The sequence below is a fragment of the Argopecten irradians genome, chromosome 1, assembly GCF_041381155.1.
Source record: "Argopecten irradians isolate NY chromosome 1, Ai_NY, whole genome shotgun sequence".
Classification (NCBI taxonomy): domain Eukaryota; kingdom Metazoa; phylum Mollusca; class Bivalvia; order Pectinida; family Pectinidae; genus Argopecten; species Argopecten irradians.
The window spans coordinates 38,054,281-38,071,068 of record NC_091134.1 but is presented as its reverse complement, the minus strand read 5'-3'; the positions used below and the strand labels follow the sequence as shown (position 1 = coordinate 38,071,068).

The window sequence follows — 16,788 nt, the reverse complement described above, 5'->3', positions numbered from 1 at the left end:
CGATGGCCTAAGATGAGCTTACAACACCAAACATATGCAAGATTTCCTCAGTAATATATGATAACAGTGGAGAGTCATTTCGCTGTTTTGCCGTCTAACGCAGTGATAATCAACTATCGCGCGGTATTTAGGACGACGGCGGGACACATCAGACGGCCCGTGTTATGAAAATTAACATTTTATTTATTTCAATCAAATTGTTCAGAAGGTGACGATACGTGTAACATTAACGATAAGTTAATAACTTTACAAAAGTATCGAACTCGTTCTGCATTCTCATTTTAAAACTTAAAACTTTTAAAAAAATATTGACATTTTCATTGTTTTACTTATAACTCAATTCTGATACCCCAGCATAAAGAACGCTGAAAATACGAAGTGACACAAAGTTGTTCAATCGAAATACAACATAACATGTTTTCAATCAAACTGGTTAATATTTTATTGTGCGTATTGAACATACATCATCAATGATAAGTTTATACAATTATAACCTCCAATATATCGAGTATAAACCACTTGTGTGTATTACCCTGTATACAACCAACCAAACATGATATATCGCTAGCCGAAAGAGTTGCTTACGTCCCTTTGACTGCTTGGTCGCGTTAAAAATTATAGATCTTACCCATATGTTTCTTTATCGAGTCACTATCAATTGCACCCAGAGAGCAGTCACAGTACACAGTCTTATTCACAAACAATAGTATGTTGATAAAACATCCCTTCTTCGTATATTGTGACAGTCCCCTGTGCAGTTTTACAGGAAATATATTTGTATTTGTTACCAGGTTCTGCATTCAGATACAATTGGGTGTAAACGTTTACAAATATAATTCGAACTTATAGCAAAATATCTCATTTATTTGTCTCGTTGGCCGCTAACCTGTTCCAGGTGAGTTTGGAGGTAGATAAAGAAACAATTTCATTCTTTTTTATTGATCGACGTTCAAGCAGACAAAACATACTGTAAACCATCTGTCTTTCGCGTGTAAGCTACTTTCGCGAATTTCGCGATCCAAATAAATTCGCTGGAGTTTATCTTCGCGAATTAACATCTACATCATTGATACTGATAGGAATTTCAGTCATTTTTAAAATCTGCGAATGTTAATCTTCGCGAACTTGTTTTAGAATGTATTCCTCTGAGAAGTCAAAATTTTCTTGTATTAAACTTTTTTTCTTATATAGATTTTTGGAAATAAATTCATAATTTCCCAATAAGGTGTTTGATATGCATGGATATTTGTAGAATTTATTTTTAAGTAGTCTTCTTTAAAAATATACCAGTTATGAATAATAAGACTCATATTTTTTCTCACAATAGCAACAAATGCTGACCCTACACCTTAATTTTGAGCTATAAAATGCACCATTTTCACCCATATTTGCTAAATCTAAAGATTCTTTTGTCAATATTTTTCATATCAACAATATCAGCAGAAAAATGGAGGGCTCTGTATGCTTACTTTTTGCCCCATTTAAAGATTTTGGTAATTTTCAATATTTTAGATTAAAAAATAAAAGTGCTCAAATTACCATTAAATGTAAAAATAAAATGACTAATTACCACGAGCCTAGTAAAAATTTACAGCAAAAAATAGCTCGATACAACTAAAAATGCTGGCGCAGTGATGATTTAAGTAAAAAATGGTAAAACAATGGCTTTACTCAAAGCGAAAAAAGACACGAATTTGAAATGGCCGTCAAATAAGCCATTTCTTAATATCCTTGTATTTTTTTTTACAAAATTTGTAACTGGCAACTTGCTACAGATATTAATAAATTTTACATGTGTTTGAAAATTTCATAACTCTTTTGATCCATGTCAAAACGAGACTTCAACTGGACTGAAACCTCTGAAGAATACATCCTTAAAACGGAAATTGCGAAATTTAGTAGCTACGAAAGTAAGTTGGTTAACAGTAGACCACACCATTTCGTTACTACACCAAGAGGATTTCAGAGACTTTGCTACAGACTCATTTTAGACAAAATTCAATTGGCTGTGTCATTGGTTTTACAAGTTTGTTCCTCTTTACCAATAAATTATAATGGAAATAAATGATAATGAAAAATGATAATAATCAAATTATTGTGGTCTTACTACTTTGTTTAAGAAATCAGTCATATATATCCATTGAAGGACAACCTATTCTCGATGCCTTGACGCACAGTTCCTACTGCATTTGGTTCTATGCACACAGTTACGTAATTTATTAATGTTTCCTTTTTCCTTTTTGACCATTATCCTTGGGACTATTTGGAAATCCGGATTCCATGCTATAAAACAATTTGTTATGTCCGAATACATCATAGAATATTTTCAGAACTGTACCCTTCGTCTTTGGGTGTTAGTTGTCAAGCTCCACATTTAATACAAATTTTATTCCTTTTACCGAAATATATACAGATTTCAAATAATTGTAAAGGAAGGAATCATAGAAAATGTTATATTTTCTTCTATTCCTTTCAATCAGTCAGCAGAGTGCTCATAAAATATAATAAAGACGTATTGTATTGAACATTGCATCCTGCTCTTTAGCGGATAACGGCAAAATATTGTCTACTGAAAGGTCAGGACAAACAGAACAATAAATGTTCAACACAATGAACCTACGATAACGACAACTTATTTGGGACCATATTTCTCATCTTTTCATTTGCAGAAGTATTTTTAAAATGTTCTTTTTCCTTTATGTTAATTGATTCTCCTTCAGCTTGGCTAGAGCAGTTCCTATTCTCATAGGGCTATACTATATTTCATCAACATATTTTTAATGTCTTATAGTGATTCAAAGCAAAACAATGACAGGCGAAAGTACGATGGACTACTCCTACAAAACAAATAAAGTAAAAAGTTTAAAAATCAAACGAATGTCACAAAATCTGTCTACCAATTAACTATGACTTAAGGACTCATTAAACATCATTGTGAACTAGAGTGCGCGACACAATGTGTTTTTTACATATATTGCATGTGTCATTCATGCTTTGAAAACACCTATTACAACTTCCCAGGTGACCACACGGCAGAAATACTTCACGTATATAATCTTCATAGCAGACTTTACACAAGTAGGCTTCCCTCCACTTTTTATTTTCCATCTGCATTCGCTTATCATCTGAAAACAAACGATATGAGAATAGTTAAGGTCTTTGTTTTATTTTGTCTAATGACCTGTATATAATATGTAGTTAATTAAAGACATGTCAATGTAAAGAGACGGATGAAAGCCGGAGTATCTGAAGACAGGTTAGAGATATAGCTCTGCATCTGGTAACTAGCCATTGAGAATTTCGAATGAAGTCGTAACCAAACGTGAAGATTACTAGATAAGACTTAAAATACTTGTTATATAGTCAAATAGCGGAAATTTAAAATCACTATTTTTTTCAAATAGTGAATAGTTTGACCCTCGTAAATAACCGGATAAACGTTTACAACAAATGTAACTTTTACATAACAAAAGCTAGTACAAATGAGGAACTGGATCCTTTGAAAATCGAAAGGATTTCAAGAATTATATTTTGTTTCGTACAGTAAATTTGTCATGCCTTTGCTATAATATATTTAACATTAGTAAATGCACATATAGCAAAACTTGAGAACACATATATAGATATTATGCAAAGTTGTCTGTTCTTGCAGGGATGTTCTTGATTGTGACGTCATGTGAGCATAACGTCACAGTTTTCAGAGAAAACGACGTGAATTCCACTCACAAAACAACGACGTGACGATGAATACCGACCCAAAAGGAAGGTAACTTTAATATGTAAAGACGGAATAGACACCGACATTGTATACTCTCTGATCCAGCACCGACCATAACGACATTTTCGGATCCCTCCTGACTAAGTGACCGTTCTTGCAGATTGTGCTCCACGGCCACCGGCGTCAACGTTGCATTTGGGTCATCTAAAACGACATAGGGATATGATAGTTCAGTAAGTATCCATTTATAGTTTGCTTTAAATGACAATCATAACATACCATGGCTCTTAGGGAAGTAACATGTTTTCATTGAATAACAGATTTTTTTCAATAATAATCTCAATACAGAGTGAAATTGTTACCGATAAGGTGATTATATTATTCACATTTGAACACTTGTGTCTAATGCGCATGTGCGTGAAACATACAAAAAAAGTTAAAAACATTCTGATCAATTTCGATGTACAAAAAGAAATTTTTGAACTTTAATATTTGTGATAAATCCTCATATAAAAAATGAAACCCAAATGTATACATGGAAAGCGTTTAAAAACTTCTTTCCAACTGCCAAATTTTCATATATACAAAGAAAATTGTTTAAAAACAATATACAAATAACACGAGTTACATACTTGACAAAATTGCGTCCACGGCTGATTGGACACGGATAGGATTGTAACCCCTCATTATCATCTCCACAATAACGTTTTGTTTGGTTTCATTGTTTTCATCCTCGTTTTGGTTTAAGGTGACAAGTCCCTATTTAAATAGATCGGGACTTCCTGAAGTATACAGTTAAAGTCATATGTGTCATAACTATCAAAACACAGTTAGCGTAAATCCTTTTGTTCTTTTTGTGTTATATTTCATGGAATGTACCGGATTTACCTATTACGGGCCTCGTTGCTGTACCCTCTCGCACATGTAGTACAGTTTTCGGCTTATCTCATTAACATAAAACATTTTGACATGTTGTTCTTCTTCTGTAGCTTATCTATTGCAAACCATTGACATTAATTGAAAAATATGTATGATGGCTTTTAAACGTTAGTTACAACACATAATTTGTGCACTGTAAAATTATTGTTTTGTATACTTATGTTTGTTAAAACGTAAAAATTCCTGCAGAAATCACTTTATAGCTATTATAACACTGAATAATTGTTAAGTGAAATCGCAGACCACATCTTGGCTTCATCGTTTTACCGTATGTACTCATTTCACTGCATTGTAAATGTAAATATTAGGATTTTTAGCAGTACTGCTCATTTTCAGCTCTTAGTTGTATTTGTGATATTAAAACCTATGCATTGTAAGTAATATTGTTTTGATTCGTGAGTATGAAAATAACTTTATTTCCAATGTATATACAATACATATGCAAGACCTTTGAATATGTAATTTTTATCAGACGAGTCGTTGAAATTCTCTTTTTGTAAAAACTTAAGAGTGCGTAAATGAAAACATTCATAGTACTTTCCTAGAATTTGTAAGACCTGAATACAACTTTAAGATGTTTTTATTGCATGCAAAATGTTATTCAAAACACACGTTTAAACAGATAACCTTAATGGATATTAATTCAAAATTTCAAACGTATGATCGCTTTAAATGCATTATGCTGATGTAGACGTCAATTCATTGCCTTTATCTTGAAGTTATGAATGCGTTTTACCCAGAAAACAAATGCAAACGTATTGCAAGGAATAATACATTACATGCTAATTTATTGGTGGTAACCTAATTAACTGGTAACCTCATTAACTAATAACCTCATTAACTGATAACCTCATTAACTCGAAATTATTTGACAATGGTATTACACTTTAAAATAGTCGAGTATTGAAGAAAATACACGCAGCACCTCGTTATGGTACGAGGTTTCGGATAAATTTCAACTTCTTCGAACAGCAATATAATATACAGAATCATGTAAAATTAACTTTTTAATCAATATTTCTGCATTTCACCGTCGCGTACCAAGACACAATCGACCCCAGATAATGTTATATAACAATTTGATTCATCTTTAGGATCAATAAACTTACCTCTACGTTATTTGACGACTGATACTGAGAAAGTTCATCTGGCACTGTTCCGAGTTCCTCCCTTCCTTCAACTCCCACACTTGCAATATCATCAATGATGTTGTCATCATCAGAGGCTGCTGTGCGGTCTTCCAATCCCTCCATTCCATCTCTAGCAATGTTAACACTAATTCCGTTCGGTGTGTTTACACTATTTCTTGGTAAACGAGTTTCTTCTCCAGCAGCAAGATGTCTCATATGTACTACTGTACCCTGTTCGTTTCTACACTCTTTCGGAGAAGCCGTATGAGGAGTGGCATAAAGATCCATACTGCGAGGATCGATGGGCGAAGGCATCTTTGTAATTTTGAACGTTGATTTTAAATTCACACAGTTCACAAATGTTAAAATAATCAGCAAATGAACTCACTCTACGACTTGAAACAAAAACACACCAGTGATTAACACATTGAACAAGTTATAGAAAACGAGTTATAGTCAATAGGATCAAGCAAGTGAAGATATGCAGAAAATGAAGTATAAACATATGATTTCTTTAAGTTTGATATAAAAACCAAAATAATGATGAAATGAAAAAGTCACCTTAATCGCTAGGGATATGGAAGCAAAATTCGTAAAGCATTAAGGCGTTGCTCCTTTTTCCTTGCCAATTTTGAAATGAGCTGCATTTCATTGGTAGGTATGTCATTTCATCCATGTGCAGGCGTACTGTTCAGTAGTCCCTCAAAAGTCTGTGTTGGAATGATAACAATGAGGATCTGCCTTGGTCTGGGCTGGAATGATGACAATACTGATCGAGGATCTTCGTTCTTGGTCTGTGTTGGAATGATGGCAAAACGGAAGATTTTTTCGGTCTGTATTGGAATGAGGAAGGCCTGTGTTGGAATGATGACAATGAGGAACTTCCTTTCCTAGTCCAGGAGGATTGTCACAGTTTTTCACTAAATGTAAAAAAGTGAATTTCACATATGGATTTATAGTACTTTATTTAAACAGTATTATGTAAACATCATGTACATGTATGTTACTCCATCCTCGATACTCCAGGAGTTACTACCACTGACGTTATATACACCCCTGGACTATGTCATAGTAAAACTGCAGGCAACATAAGACGAGTGATTTCAGATGTATTTGGTTTTTTGATGTACATCAAAAGAATCGAATAACGGTATATTGTGCTTGATTGCCTGGCTTTGAAGTCGGGATCGTTCTCTCTGTATTCTTCAAAAGAAGTCTTTGCAGGACTGAGATTGGTCAGTTTTTTTCTGCCTCAAGTTTTACTATGAGATAATCCAGGAGTGAATATTATATTTCAGTGATAGTAACCTCTAGTATTGAGTATGATCTTACTCTTATGTTACCTAAACTAAAAATAGCTTTTTGTTTGCTAAATTTGGCTAAGGGGATTTCCAACTGGATTGTTGCCAATTCAAGAATTTTGAGATTTGAAGATTTAACAATAATATGTCATTTCTATGGATACTTTAGACACAGAGAAAAGTCGATTAAGTCTAATACTAAATATAGATGCATGATTTGTCAATTCCTGACTACGACAAACTTAAAATAAATTTATCCTCAGACGTGCGCATGCTATACATTGCTAACTGAATACCATTCTGTATGGAATCGGAATCGGAAAGGAAACCGAAGTCAATGTTTTCACATAACATGTACGAGAAAAAAAGGATATGATATTGGCGGTTGAATATTTTCAATTGACTTACACAGGAAAGTTGGTCAATTCACTTCTGCCATTTACAAGCTAATAGAAGTTTCGAGAACAAGTTCATGGATTCCCAGAGGGAAACCCCCTCATGCAAGAACAGTAATCCAGATTGCCTTGCCGATTTTTAAGATTAACATTGTTAAAAATTAATGTAAAAAGTAACACAGTTTTACTCTTCAAATGTATTACAATACTTAGTAATAATATATATCGATATATTAAGTAAATATTGGCTTAATCTGTTGTTTTTCATTATATGTTATTTATTTATTCATTTATTTTTTTAACTCTTTTTTTTTTAAATTACTACCATTTACTACACTACTGATAAACATAATGTGAATGTATATTCAAGCACGTAAAGTTTTTAAAAACATTGAAAACTGTAATAAGACAGCATAACAAGGGTTGGTGTATTACACTTAAATGCATCTAACGTGACGCTACCCAATTTGGAACGCTACCCAAAATGGAACACTTTTAAAATATGTGATACAGAATTTTCAGTTTACAATCTAAACTAGCGATAACTGTCATGAACAAAAATTAAGGTGCTGACTAATAACTGTGACAATTTTAATATTTCATTTTGTTTCCAGTTGCTTACTATACATGTATGTATTTAAAAATGAAAATAATGAAATTTTGAAAAACTCCGGGAAACGACGTCATGCGACAACCCTAAAAACACCATATATTTTAAAATAAGAAAAACAATTGCTGAATGGAATATTTTTGAAAGAGATGTAACTTGAATAAACTAAAAAATGATTGAACTTTCTTTAAATGAATTCAATTTTTTTATCTTGTCTGGGCTTTTTTTAATCAAACTTTATTTAGGAGGTGTTCCATTTTGGGTACTCAAACCTGCTGAAACACAGTGATGGACCGGGCATGCTTCCAAGCTCTGTATTTATAAATATATGCACTACTGACAAGTAAACAAATCATGGAATATTAAGAAAAAAAAATTAGATTAAAACACAAAAAAGTGTTCCAATTTCGGTAGCGTCACGTTATACAGCAATAAACATTTTAGATAAGTGTGCATTATTGTGATGTTGAAAATTTTGCTGTTAATAAATATGTATATACTTATAAAGGAGTTGTATCAATTTGGGCCGTTTTACGGCCACTCAGTGATAAGTGAGGTATTTTGTATGAAGATACATTAGCGTCAGCTGCATATTGTATGCTATTCAGAATATCCGATTTTTTTCTGCGCTCACGGTAATTTCAGATGTCAAAGGTCAAAGGGTGAAAATTAACATTTTCATTGTTTAAGTCCTAATTTATTAAATATTAGAATAGAGATAACATTTTTTTGCATATTTGGCCTATAAATATTGGGTTTGTGAAGTTCAGTTCAGAAAAAATCCAAAAACTAGGTCACAGTGACCTAGTTAAGCATTTATTCTATTTTAGCATAAAAAACTTTAATAAATTTGCTGAAAGCAAGGATTTTTCAAAGATTTGATAGCTTGAAATTGGTGTTTAGTACTGAAGAAGAATCTTCGCATGATCTGCTAAAGATGATTACATCCTAGGGTCACATTGGCTAGGTCACGTGCATGAAATAGGTCATTTTTCAATGAATGGTATCATCTGTCCAATAAGCATATGCTGTTTTCCAATGTTTATAGCATGATTTCAAATTATCTAGACTTGTTTTATTAGCTTAATTTCAAGCAACGCCATCACTGTGGTAGGATGTTTGAATTATGCTGTCCCACTGCATGATCGTGAAAGGCGACTAAATTGGGAATCTTTATTTCATAGTTACGTAGATGAAAATAGTTTACATTTTCAATCATTCCATAGTTCCAGAATGACGTTTAGAGCTTTATTTAGGTTCTGTAATGATCTGGTTAAGATGATGGCAGATTAGGGTTACATGAACTGGGTGACGGGGATGAATTAGGTCATATTCAATGAAAAGTATATTCTGTCAATTATGCATCTTCTGGATTTTCTATATCTAAAGCAAGTGTTTAAGCTATTTAAGTTTGTTTTATGAGATAATCTCAAGCAACACCTGCATTTTGTTAGAACTGTGCCTGCTGCTCCATTGCTTGACCGTAAAAGGCGACTAAATATGGAACCTTTATATCGTGGCTTTGGAAAACAATATCATGTATTTAACATCTAGTGTTCACCATGAGAGAGTATTATCTTATTATTAACTGGTTTGCAGTGACAGGAATGTTTTCCCGAGAAAGAAACATTCCCTATGACATTCGAGACAGAAATCCAATATATTTTGATTTAGGTAGCCAGTAGAATTGAGATCCCAGATTTAGTCGCCTTTTCCGATCATGCAATGAGGCAGCAGGCACAATTCTAACATCATACTTTTAATGCAGGTGTTGCTTAATATTTTCTCTTACAACAGACTTGAAAAGCTTAAACACTTGCTTTAAACATGGAAAATCCAGATGATACTTCAATGACAGACAAAAAACTTCATTGAATTTAATTTATACACGTGACCAAGCAAATCTGAACCCAGAATGTAATAACCTAAAGCAGATCGTGACAAAATACAATTCACGTGCTAAACATGAGTCTCTTAAGCTTTGAAATGGTTGACAAATTAAAATATTTTCATCATAGCTTTGAAAAATCCTAGTTTTCAGCAAAAATATTAAAGTTTTTAATGCTAAAATATAATAAATGCTTAACTAGGTCACTGTGACCTATTTCTGGAATTTTTCATTATTTTTCTGAACTGAACTGAACTGAACTTCACAAACCCAATATTTACAGGCAAAAACTGCATTTTTTTTATTTCTATTCTAATATTTAATTAATAAGGACTTCAACAATGAAAGTGTGAATTTTTACATTTTGACCTTTGACCTCATTTACCATGAGCACAAAAAAATCGGATATTCTGAAGAGCATAATAATATATAGCTGACCCTAATGTTAAAACTGAGTGGCAGTAAAACGGCCAAAAATGATATCCCACCTTTGTTTTATAAATGGACAGAAAAATACTGCATAACCATAATACATTCAATAGATAGATAGATAGATAGATAGATAGATAGATAGATAGATAGATAGATAGATAGATAGATAGATAGATAGATAGATAGATAGATAGATAGATAGATAGATGTTATGGTTCCTTGCAAGATATAAATTTAAATGAAAAAAATACAAATGATGGAAATGGAATTGTAATGTGTACACCTACCTTAAATGAAGAAACCATGTTGCTAGATGAAATTTCTGCTTAAGCTATAATCTATACAGCTATGGTGCACATGTAAATAGAAATCCGTGATTGGCTACACAGTGTGTCTATTTTAAAACATCGCGTTCTTTATTTAGTAAAGGTGATTTCCTATTTGAAACTTAGGCTCGCTGTTTCCTTTGTGCGTTAAGAGGCGATTTTTGATTGGTTGGAGTAAATCAGCCAATTTATAATAAGGAAAACATTATAGATACAGGGGGAAATATACCTAGTTGATTTGGGTGTCAAATTAGTCCAGAAAATTTCACTATCTTACCATTATTGCCACAGGGGGCCAATTCAAAGAAAATGTTATATATAATCATCATTCCATCCACCAAATACAAAAAAATGTTAGACAACATCCATCTTCATTGAGTTGCCCCCCTGTGATTATTGCATATTTCGATCTTCATGTCATTTTTACACTTGACATATAATGGGTCATGTCTATATGTGACTCCATCCTTTTTATCAAAGTACATATTGTATGCGATGTAATTATCTACTTTGTATAAATATTTCTGTTACAAATATTATCGCGTCTCAGAAATTTCAGAAAATTGTATAACATTATAACTCTAATCATTGTTTAGTCATTTGTTAAAGATGACGTTGCATTATATCTCATGATATATAAAATTATAAATTGATAAATATTTATGATATACCTAGAGTTTTAAATAAATGGTCCGAGTCGTTGGAAATATTGTATGTGGTACAAAAACCATCAATAAAATAATTGTGTTATTGATACTGGTATCATAATCACCTGGTCATGTGTTTGATAAGCTTGATATACATGTCTTTTTATATATAGATGTTTCCCTAGTAACGGTATAAGGTTTGCAATATTGCATATCAGGATATCATACAGTCTTATAAGATGGATTAAGTTTGATCAGACTCAGGAAAGAAATATGTAAAAACAATGACATCGAGAAAAACATAATAGTCCCCTTCCCAACACCCCTAATCTTAGTTTCACCCTTCACTTTATAAGTTTCACCTGAAGGGGCCTTAAACCACGCCCCTGTTATAAACCTACACTCGTTAGGTTTCGACTTGGTACTAAATGGAACTGCTTCTTTTCCATTTTCTTCTAGCTGAAACCAATATTTAGCTGTATAACCCTATATAATTATTTTTATTTCTATTTGACTATTGACGAAATATAAACATGATAAATTAAGTTATATTTCACCCAACCAACTTAAGTTAAGTTTTTTTTTTTTTAGTCTTTTTTATTATTTTTGTAAAATATTGTTCTATATTAAATGTAAATTCGAGAGAATGTAAGAATGATGTTGTAATATATGTACCAAAGATATTATTTGTTTTAAGTATACATGATCTGTGACAAATGTTCCTATTTTCAATTTATTTCATGTTCATGGTAAACATATATGTAATGATAATAATAAAAGAAAATTTAATCTAAATGAACATTTTTAAAGGTATTTGCTCATTTTTCTTATGTGTAATACACTGAAATCTCGTGCATATGAAGTTACAAAAGACAATAGATAAACAGCATTAACTTTAGTGTTGTTAGTGATCGTGACAGAATTTAACCCATGACGCAACAGATTGTCAATTGACACAATATACACTGTATATATTCCTGGTTGCGGCTAAATATAGACTATACAAATTTTATTTATACTTGTGTCTACGTGGACTATCATGTCCATATTTGTTTTGATTATGAAATTTCCGTGAATGATACTCATGAGCTATCGGTGTTAGTAATTTTCCAAAATAGTTTTTGGAAGTTTATGATATGTCGTATAAAATTACTCAATGATAAACTTTTTGAAGTACAATGACTTTATATTTTTTTTTTAAATGTTAGGTACTCCTACATTTTTTCTGTTTATTTCCTTTGTAAACAAAATTTACATAACGTTATCCTATTGTCTTATTGAAATCTAAAAAGAAAAAGAAGAACATATATTTTAACATCAATAATACTTGTGAATGATGGGTTAAGGTGAAATTTAGAAGTTTTGTCTGATTAAAAACGCAAGTAAAATGTAATATAATGTTTAACCTACAAAAACCTAAACATCCAATGAATTTGTTTAATGCGGAACATCAACTTATAATTATATAGACAGAACATAAGAAACCTTTAAACTTTTATATACAGACTAAAACAGGTGGAAACCGAAAAAAATAGAACATACATTTGCATTTATACGCGTATACGTTACATGGTAATTCCTGGATAGTAAATGTGCTTAATATGAACATTTTGAAATAAGATAAACAGATGCGGTTCATGATATCCTTATTTTCTTTGTATATCGTGTACATTCTTCCTTGTAAATTTAAACCAGAACTACAATTTCCTTCCAAAAATATGTGTGAGTTAGGAAGTTTAATACAGTCATAACTGTTTAAGTACATATACTCATATCGTGTACACCTCACGCGGTTATGAGTAATTCAAATTGGTCATCATATAGCCTTGTAATTAAGGACAATTCCAATACAGCCGTATGTTATGAATAAATGTTCTTTTTCTTGCAGATAAATTATTTCTTAATTACTGTATTATATTTTATTATTAATAAGCGTATTGAGGAAAGAAAGCTTGTTTGACGCTACCTTATTATTATGTATAATACTTTGTTCTACAGAATTCGATTTCGAACTACAAAAATATTCAAAAACATTTATCCAAACTCCAGAACATTTATCCAAACTCCAGAACATTCATCCAAACTCCAGAACATTCATCCAAACTCCAGAACATTCATCAAAACTCTTCACCAAACTGAAAATGAAACCTTTATCCAAACCTTAAAACCTTAATTTGACCCTTATAAGTGAATATATGAAAGGTGGAAAGGATAAATATACGTACTGTACGTATGAATTAAAGTAGATTTGTATCAAAAGATAATAGAGCACACATTATAACTACTTGAGTAAATAAAGCGTACTTCAAATTGCAAAATAGAGAGGGACATCTCATTATAGTGCAATCAGAAGGTTGATCATTTAACTTTTCGAGAGTCGTTTTTTTTCTCGATCTACAGCTCTATACTTCTTACGGCCACTCTCAGTAGACAGTCAGGTAACCCAAGAAGACAGAGACTTAGAAAATAAAAAACCAAGTTCAAGAGTTACCGATCAATGATGTTATTATTACCACACATACATTACATATCTATTTATATCAAGTAATTCTTTGAAATTATTACATTAGCGTTGCACTGTCACAAGATATTGCGTTCGATGTTCAAATACAGGAGAAAAAAAACCAGCGGAAACTACTTTTATAACATAGTAACATTGAAATGAAAATGCAAGTAGGCTACTATATTGTCAGTTAAACGTATGAGGCCGGGTTTTTTTTCTGGATTTAGTTCAGCATAGAAGAAGTTTAGAATTAATATTGGTTTTTTTAATGTCCACTCTTCACTTCATGTCAAAATTCGGTAATGCATTCGGCGAGAAATGCATAAGAAATGGATATTTCAAAACCTCCTGAATATTGTTTCTGCATCCAACATGAACGATTTCTTTCAATGTGTGTAACATCTATTAACATTAATAATTATCACTGTTTGAACTCGATATATTTAACCTGCAGAATAACTGAATATACTACTCACATAAACGACAGTCAGTACGACTATCGAGAATGAAATATATTCACTGCCATTTCAGTATCCCTATCTATTCAAATGGCTGTCTAAAGTTGCTCGATATTCCGAACAGACAATGCTAATAAGATTATTAACTCATAGATCTCACTTCGTTTACAAACAAATATATCAGATGATTCATAACTTGGGTATTCCCTTCATAACCTGCTTAACAATAGAAGTAGAAAGCGTGATATGTTTATACATATATGACCTACATATACTTTCATCAATACACCCGTAATGTTTCGGGTAGAAACATCTGCGTCATCGCGTGGGCGTTAGTGATTCCCCTAGAATGTTTCATTTTGATCGAAAGGAATTATTAACTGATTATTTTCCTATGGATTTTAGGTGAAAGGGAAAACTTGAAAATAGTATACAGTTACGGAATAAGTTAAGATATATTTTATTATAGTGCCGCAAAAAAAAATTAAAATGTCCATCCTGAAAAAAAATTTAAGAGACACTGATTTAAAAAAGGTAGATTAAATAAGATAATGTTCTATTTTTTTTATTTAAAAGAACCGTCACTATAATTGGTCATTTATAATCCAATATTATCATATATATATAACCATTATTTTAAATTTATACTGTATTCATATTCATAAACTACATACCTTTCTGCTAATGGAACTATAGATGATATTTTCTGACCCTGTCACGATAACTTGATTAACAAGTTATTATCCTTCTCTCATACGCCCATGTCGCTTGAGACTGTATAACACAGCTTCCCATGCAATGTAACTTCTTGATGTCACTGTAATCATCAATTACTACTCAGGATTTGCGTTAAAATAGAACGCAACCTCCGTATATATAAAGTTTGTTTGGCCGGCTATCTTATTTGTAAGATTGTTATAAAACTTCGATGTATGAAAAAACTCTTTAATAGATTTTTAATGGAAACCATCTAATGTCTCAATCTCTCCCAGAGTGCATTGCGGTTACCCTTCATTTATGAAGGGTAACCGAAATGCACTCTTGGAGAGATTGCTAATGTCTTATAAAAAAACAATAACTAAAAATAACCATGAACTGATCTTGCTAGATCATTGGTTAATCTACGTCTGCTACTGAGTCCCTAGTAGCATGGCACCCAAGCAGACGGATCTGAAGGAAATATGTATATACATGTAGCCTACACAGGCCTAGATTATTGGTTGATCTACGTCACTATTATTGCGAAATACGTATATATAAATAAGTTGTGATAGGGAAAGCCCACCCATAGATGGGATATCCTTAGATAGGCCGGACGTATACGTGGCAAGTATAGTCTTTCCTAACATTTTATGTTATTTACATGTATCTATACAACAAGTAAAACAATAAATGGAAAAAATATATAATGACTTATCAAACTAATTCTGAATAGTATATTTCATAAAATCAGATTTAGATTAATTGTTATTGATAATTTACTTTACACGTGTATGCTGACTAGGCATATCTCGTACTACTGAGTCCCTAGAAGCATGGCACCCAAGCAGACGGATCTGAAGGAAATATGTATATACATGTAGCTTACACAGGCCTAGAGTAAAACATCGTTATTATCTTTTAACCATAGCTGATTCACGCATGAGAATCACACAGAATGTTTACATATATTGCATGTGTATATATTGCGTGTTGTTTTGATACGTCATTGTCACGAAAAATACACCCAAACAGCTATAAATAGCAACAGAAGAGATTGTACTAGAAACGTATAGAACGCTCACCCACATAAAATATTTTCTTCTATATACATATTATTATTCATTAGTTTAAATATTTTTTTATATTTATATATGTATTTTCATATATTTTTTGGTAATAATGAATTCAATAGAAGTTATGAATGATAACCATTTTTAAATTTTAAAATAATTCCTCACCAAAAATAATATATGAAAATATATATATAAATGTTAAAAAAAGATTTCAACTATTGGATAAACTAATAAAGAAATACCCTATTTAGAAATTAAAAAAAAAGTTCATTGTTTATCGCGGAATTCAATAGAAGTTATGAATTATAACCATTTTTAAATCTTAAAATACATGTAACTCCTAACCAAAAATAATATCAAATAAAAAATGGTGATACATTACATTTCACCTATTAAATCTGACTACAGAAACTAAAAACTTTATAGAGTGAGATTGGATAAATATCCAAATATTTCTGGAAGAGTCCCAAAACTCTTGAAATATTGGTCTATTTTTCCCGATGTTTGATAATAATACCAATGGTTTGAGTAAATTGAAAACAGAAATTTTAGATAGTATATACTACCTAAATGTCTGTAGAACGTAAATGAGTACAATTACAATATATATTTCTTTGAATTCCATTCCTTTTGGGCATTAAAAATAAATCCACATGTTGATTTCTG

At 31.7% G+C, this 16,788-nt stretch overlaps 1 protein-coding gene across 5 annotated transcripts; it reads right to left on the bottom strand.

The window, feature by feature from the left end:
- Positions 1-417: 417 nt before the first annotated feature.
- Positions 418-15,171, bottom strand: LOC138326932 (uncharacterized). 5 transcript variants are annotated; one of them, XM_069272916.1, is made up of 5 exons: positions 15,022-15,171; positions 5,767-6,707; positions 4,351-4,477; positions 3,803-3,922; positions 418-3,125 (listed from the first exon to the last, which is right to left on the bottom strand). In XM_069272916.1, the coding sequence occupies exons 2-5, from the start codon at positions 6,100-6,102 to the stop codon at positions 2,923-2,925; spliced, it is 786 nt and encodes a 261-aa protein (XP_069129017.1). In that variant the 5' UTR covers positions 6,103-6,707; positions 15,022-15,171; the 3' UTR covers positions 418-2,922. The 5 variants fall into 5 exon arrangements, with proteins under 5 accessions (XP_069129017.1, XP_069129010.1, XP_069129023.1 ...); XM_069272909.1 differs by lacking the exon at positions 15,022-15,171 and adding an exon at positions 10,701-10,851; XM_069272922.1 differs by lacking the exon at positions 15,022-15,171 and adding an exon at positions 7,497-7,618 and having other exon boundaries at positions 3,727-3,922.
- Positions 15,172-16,788: the final 1,617 nt, after the last annotated feature.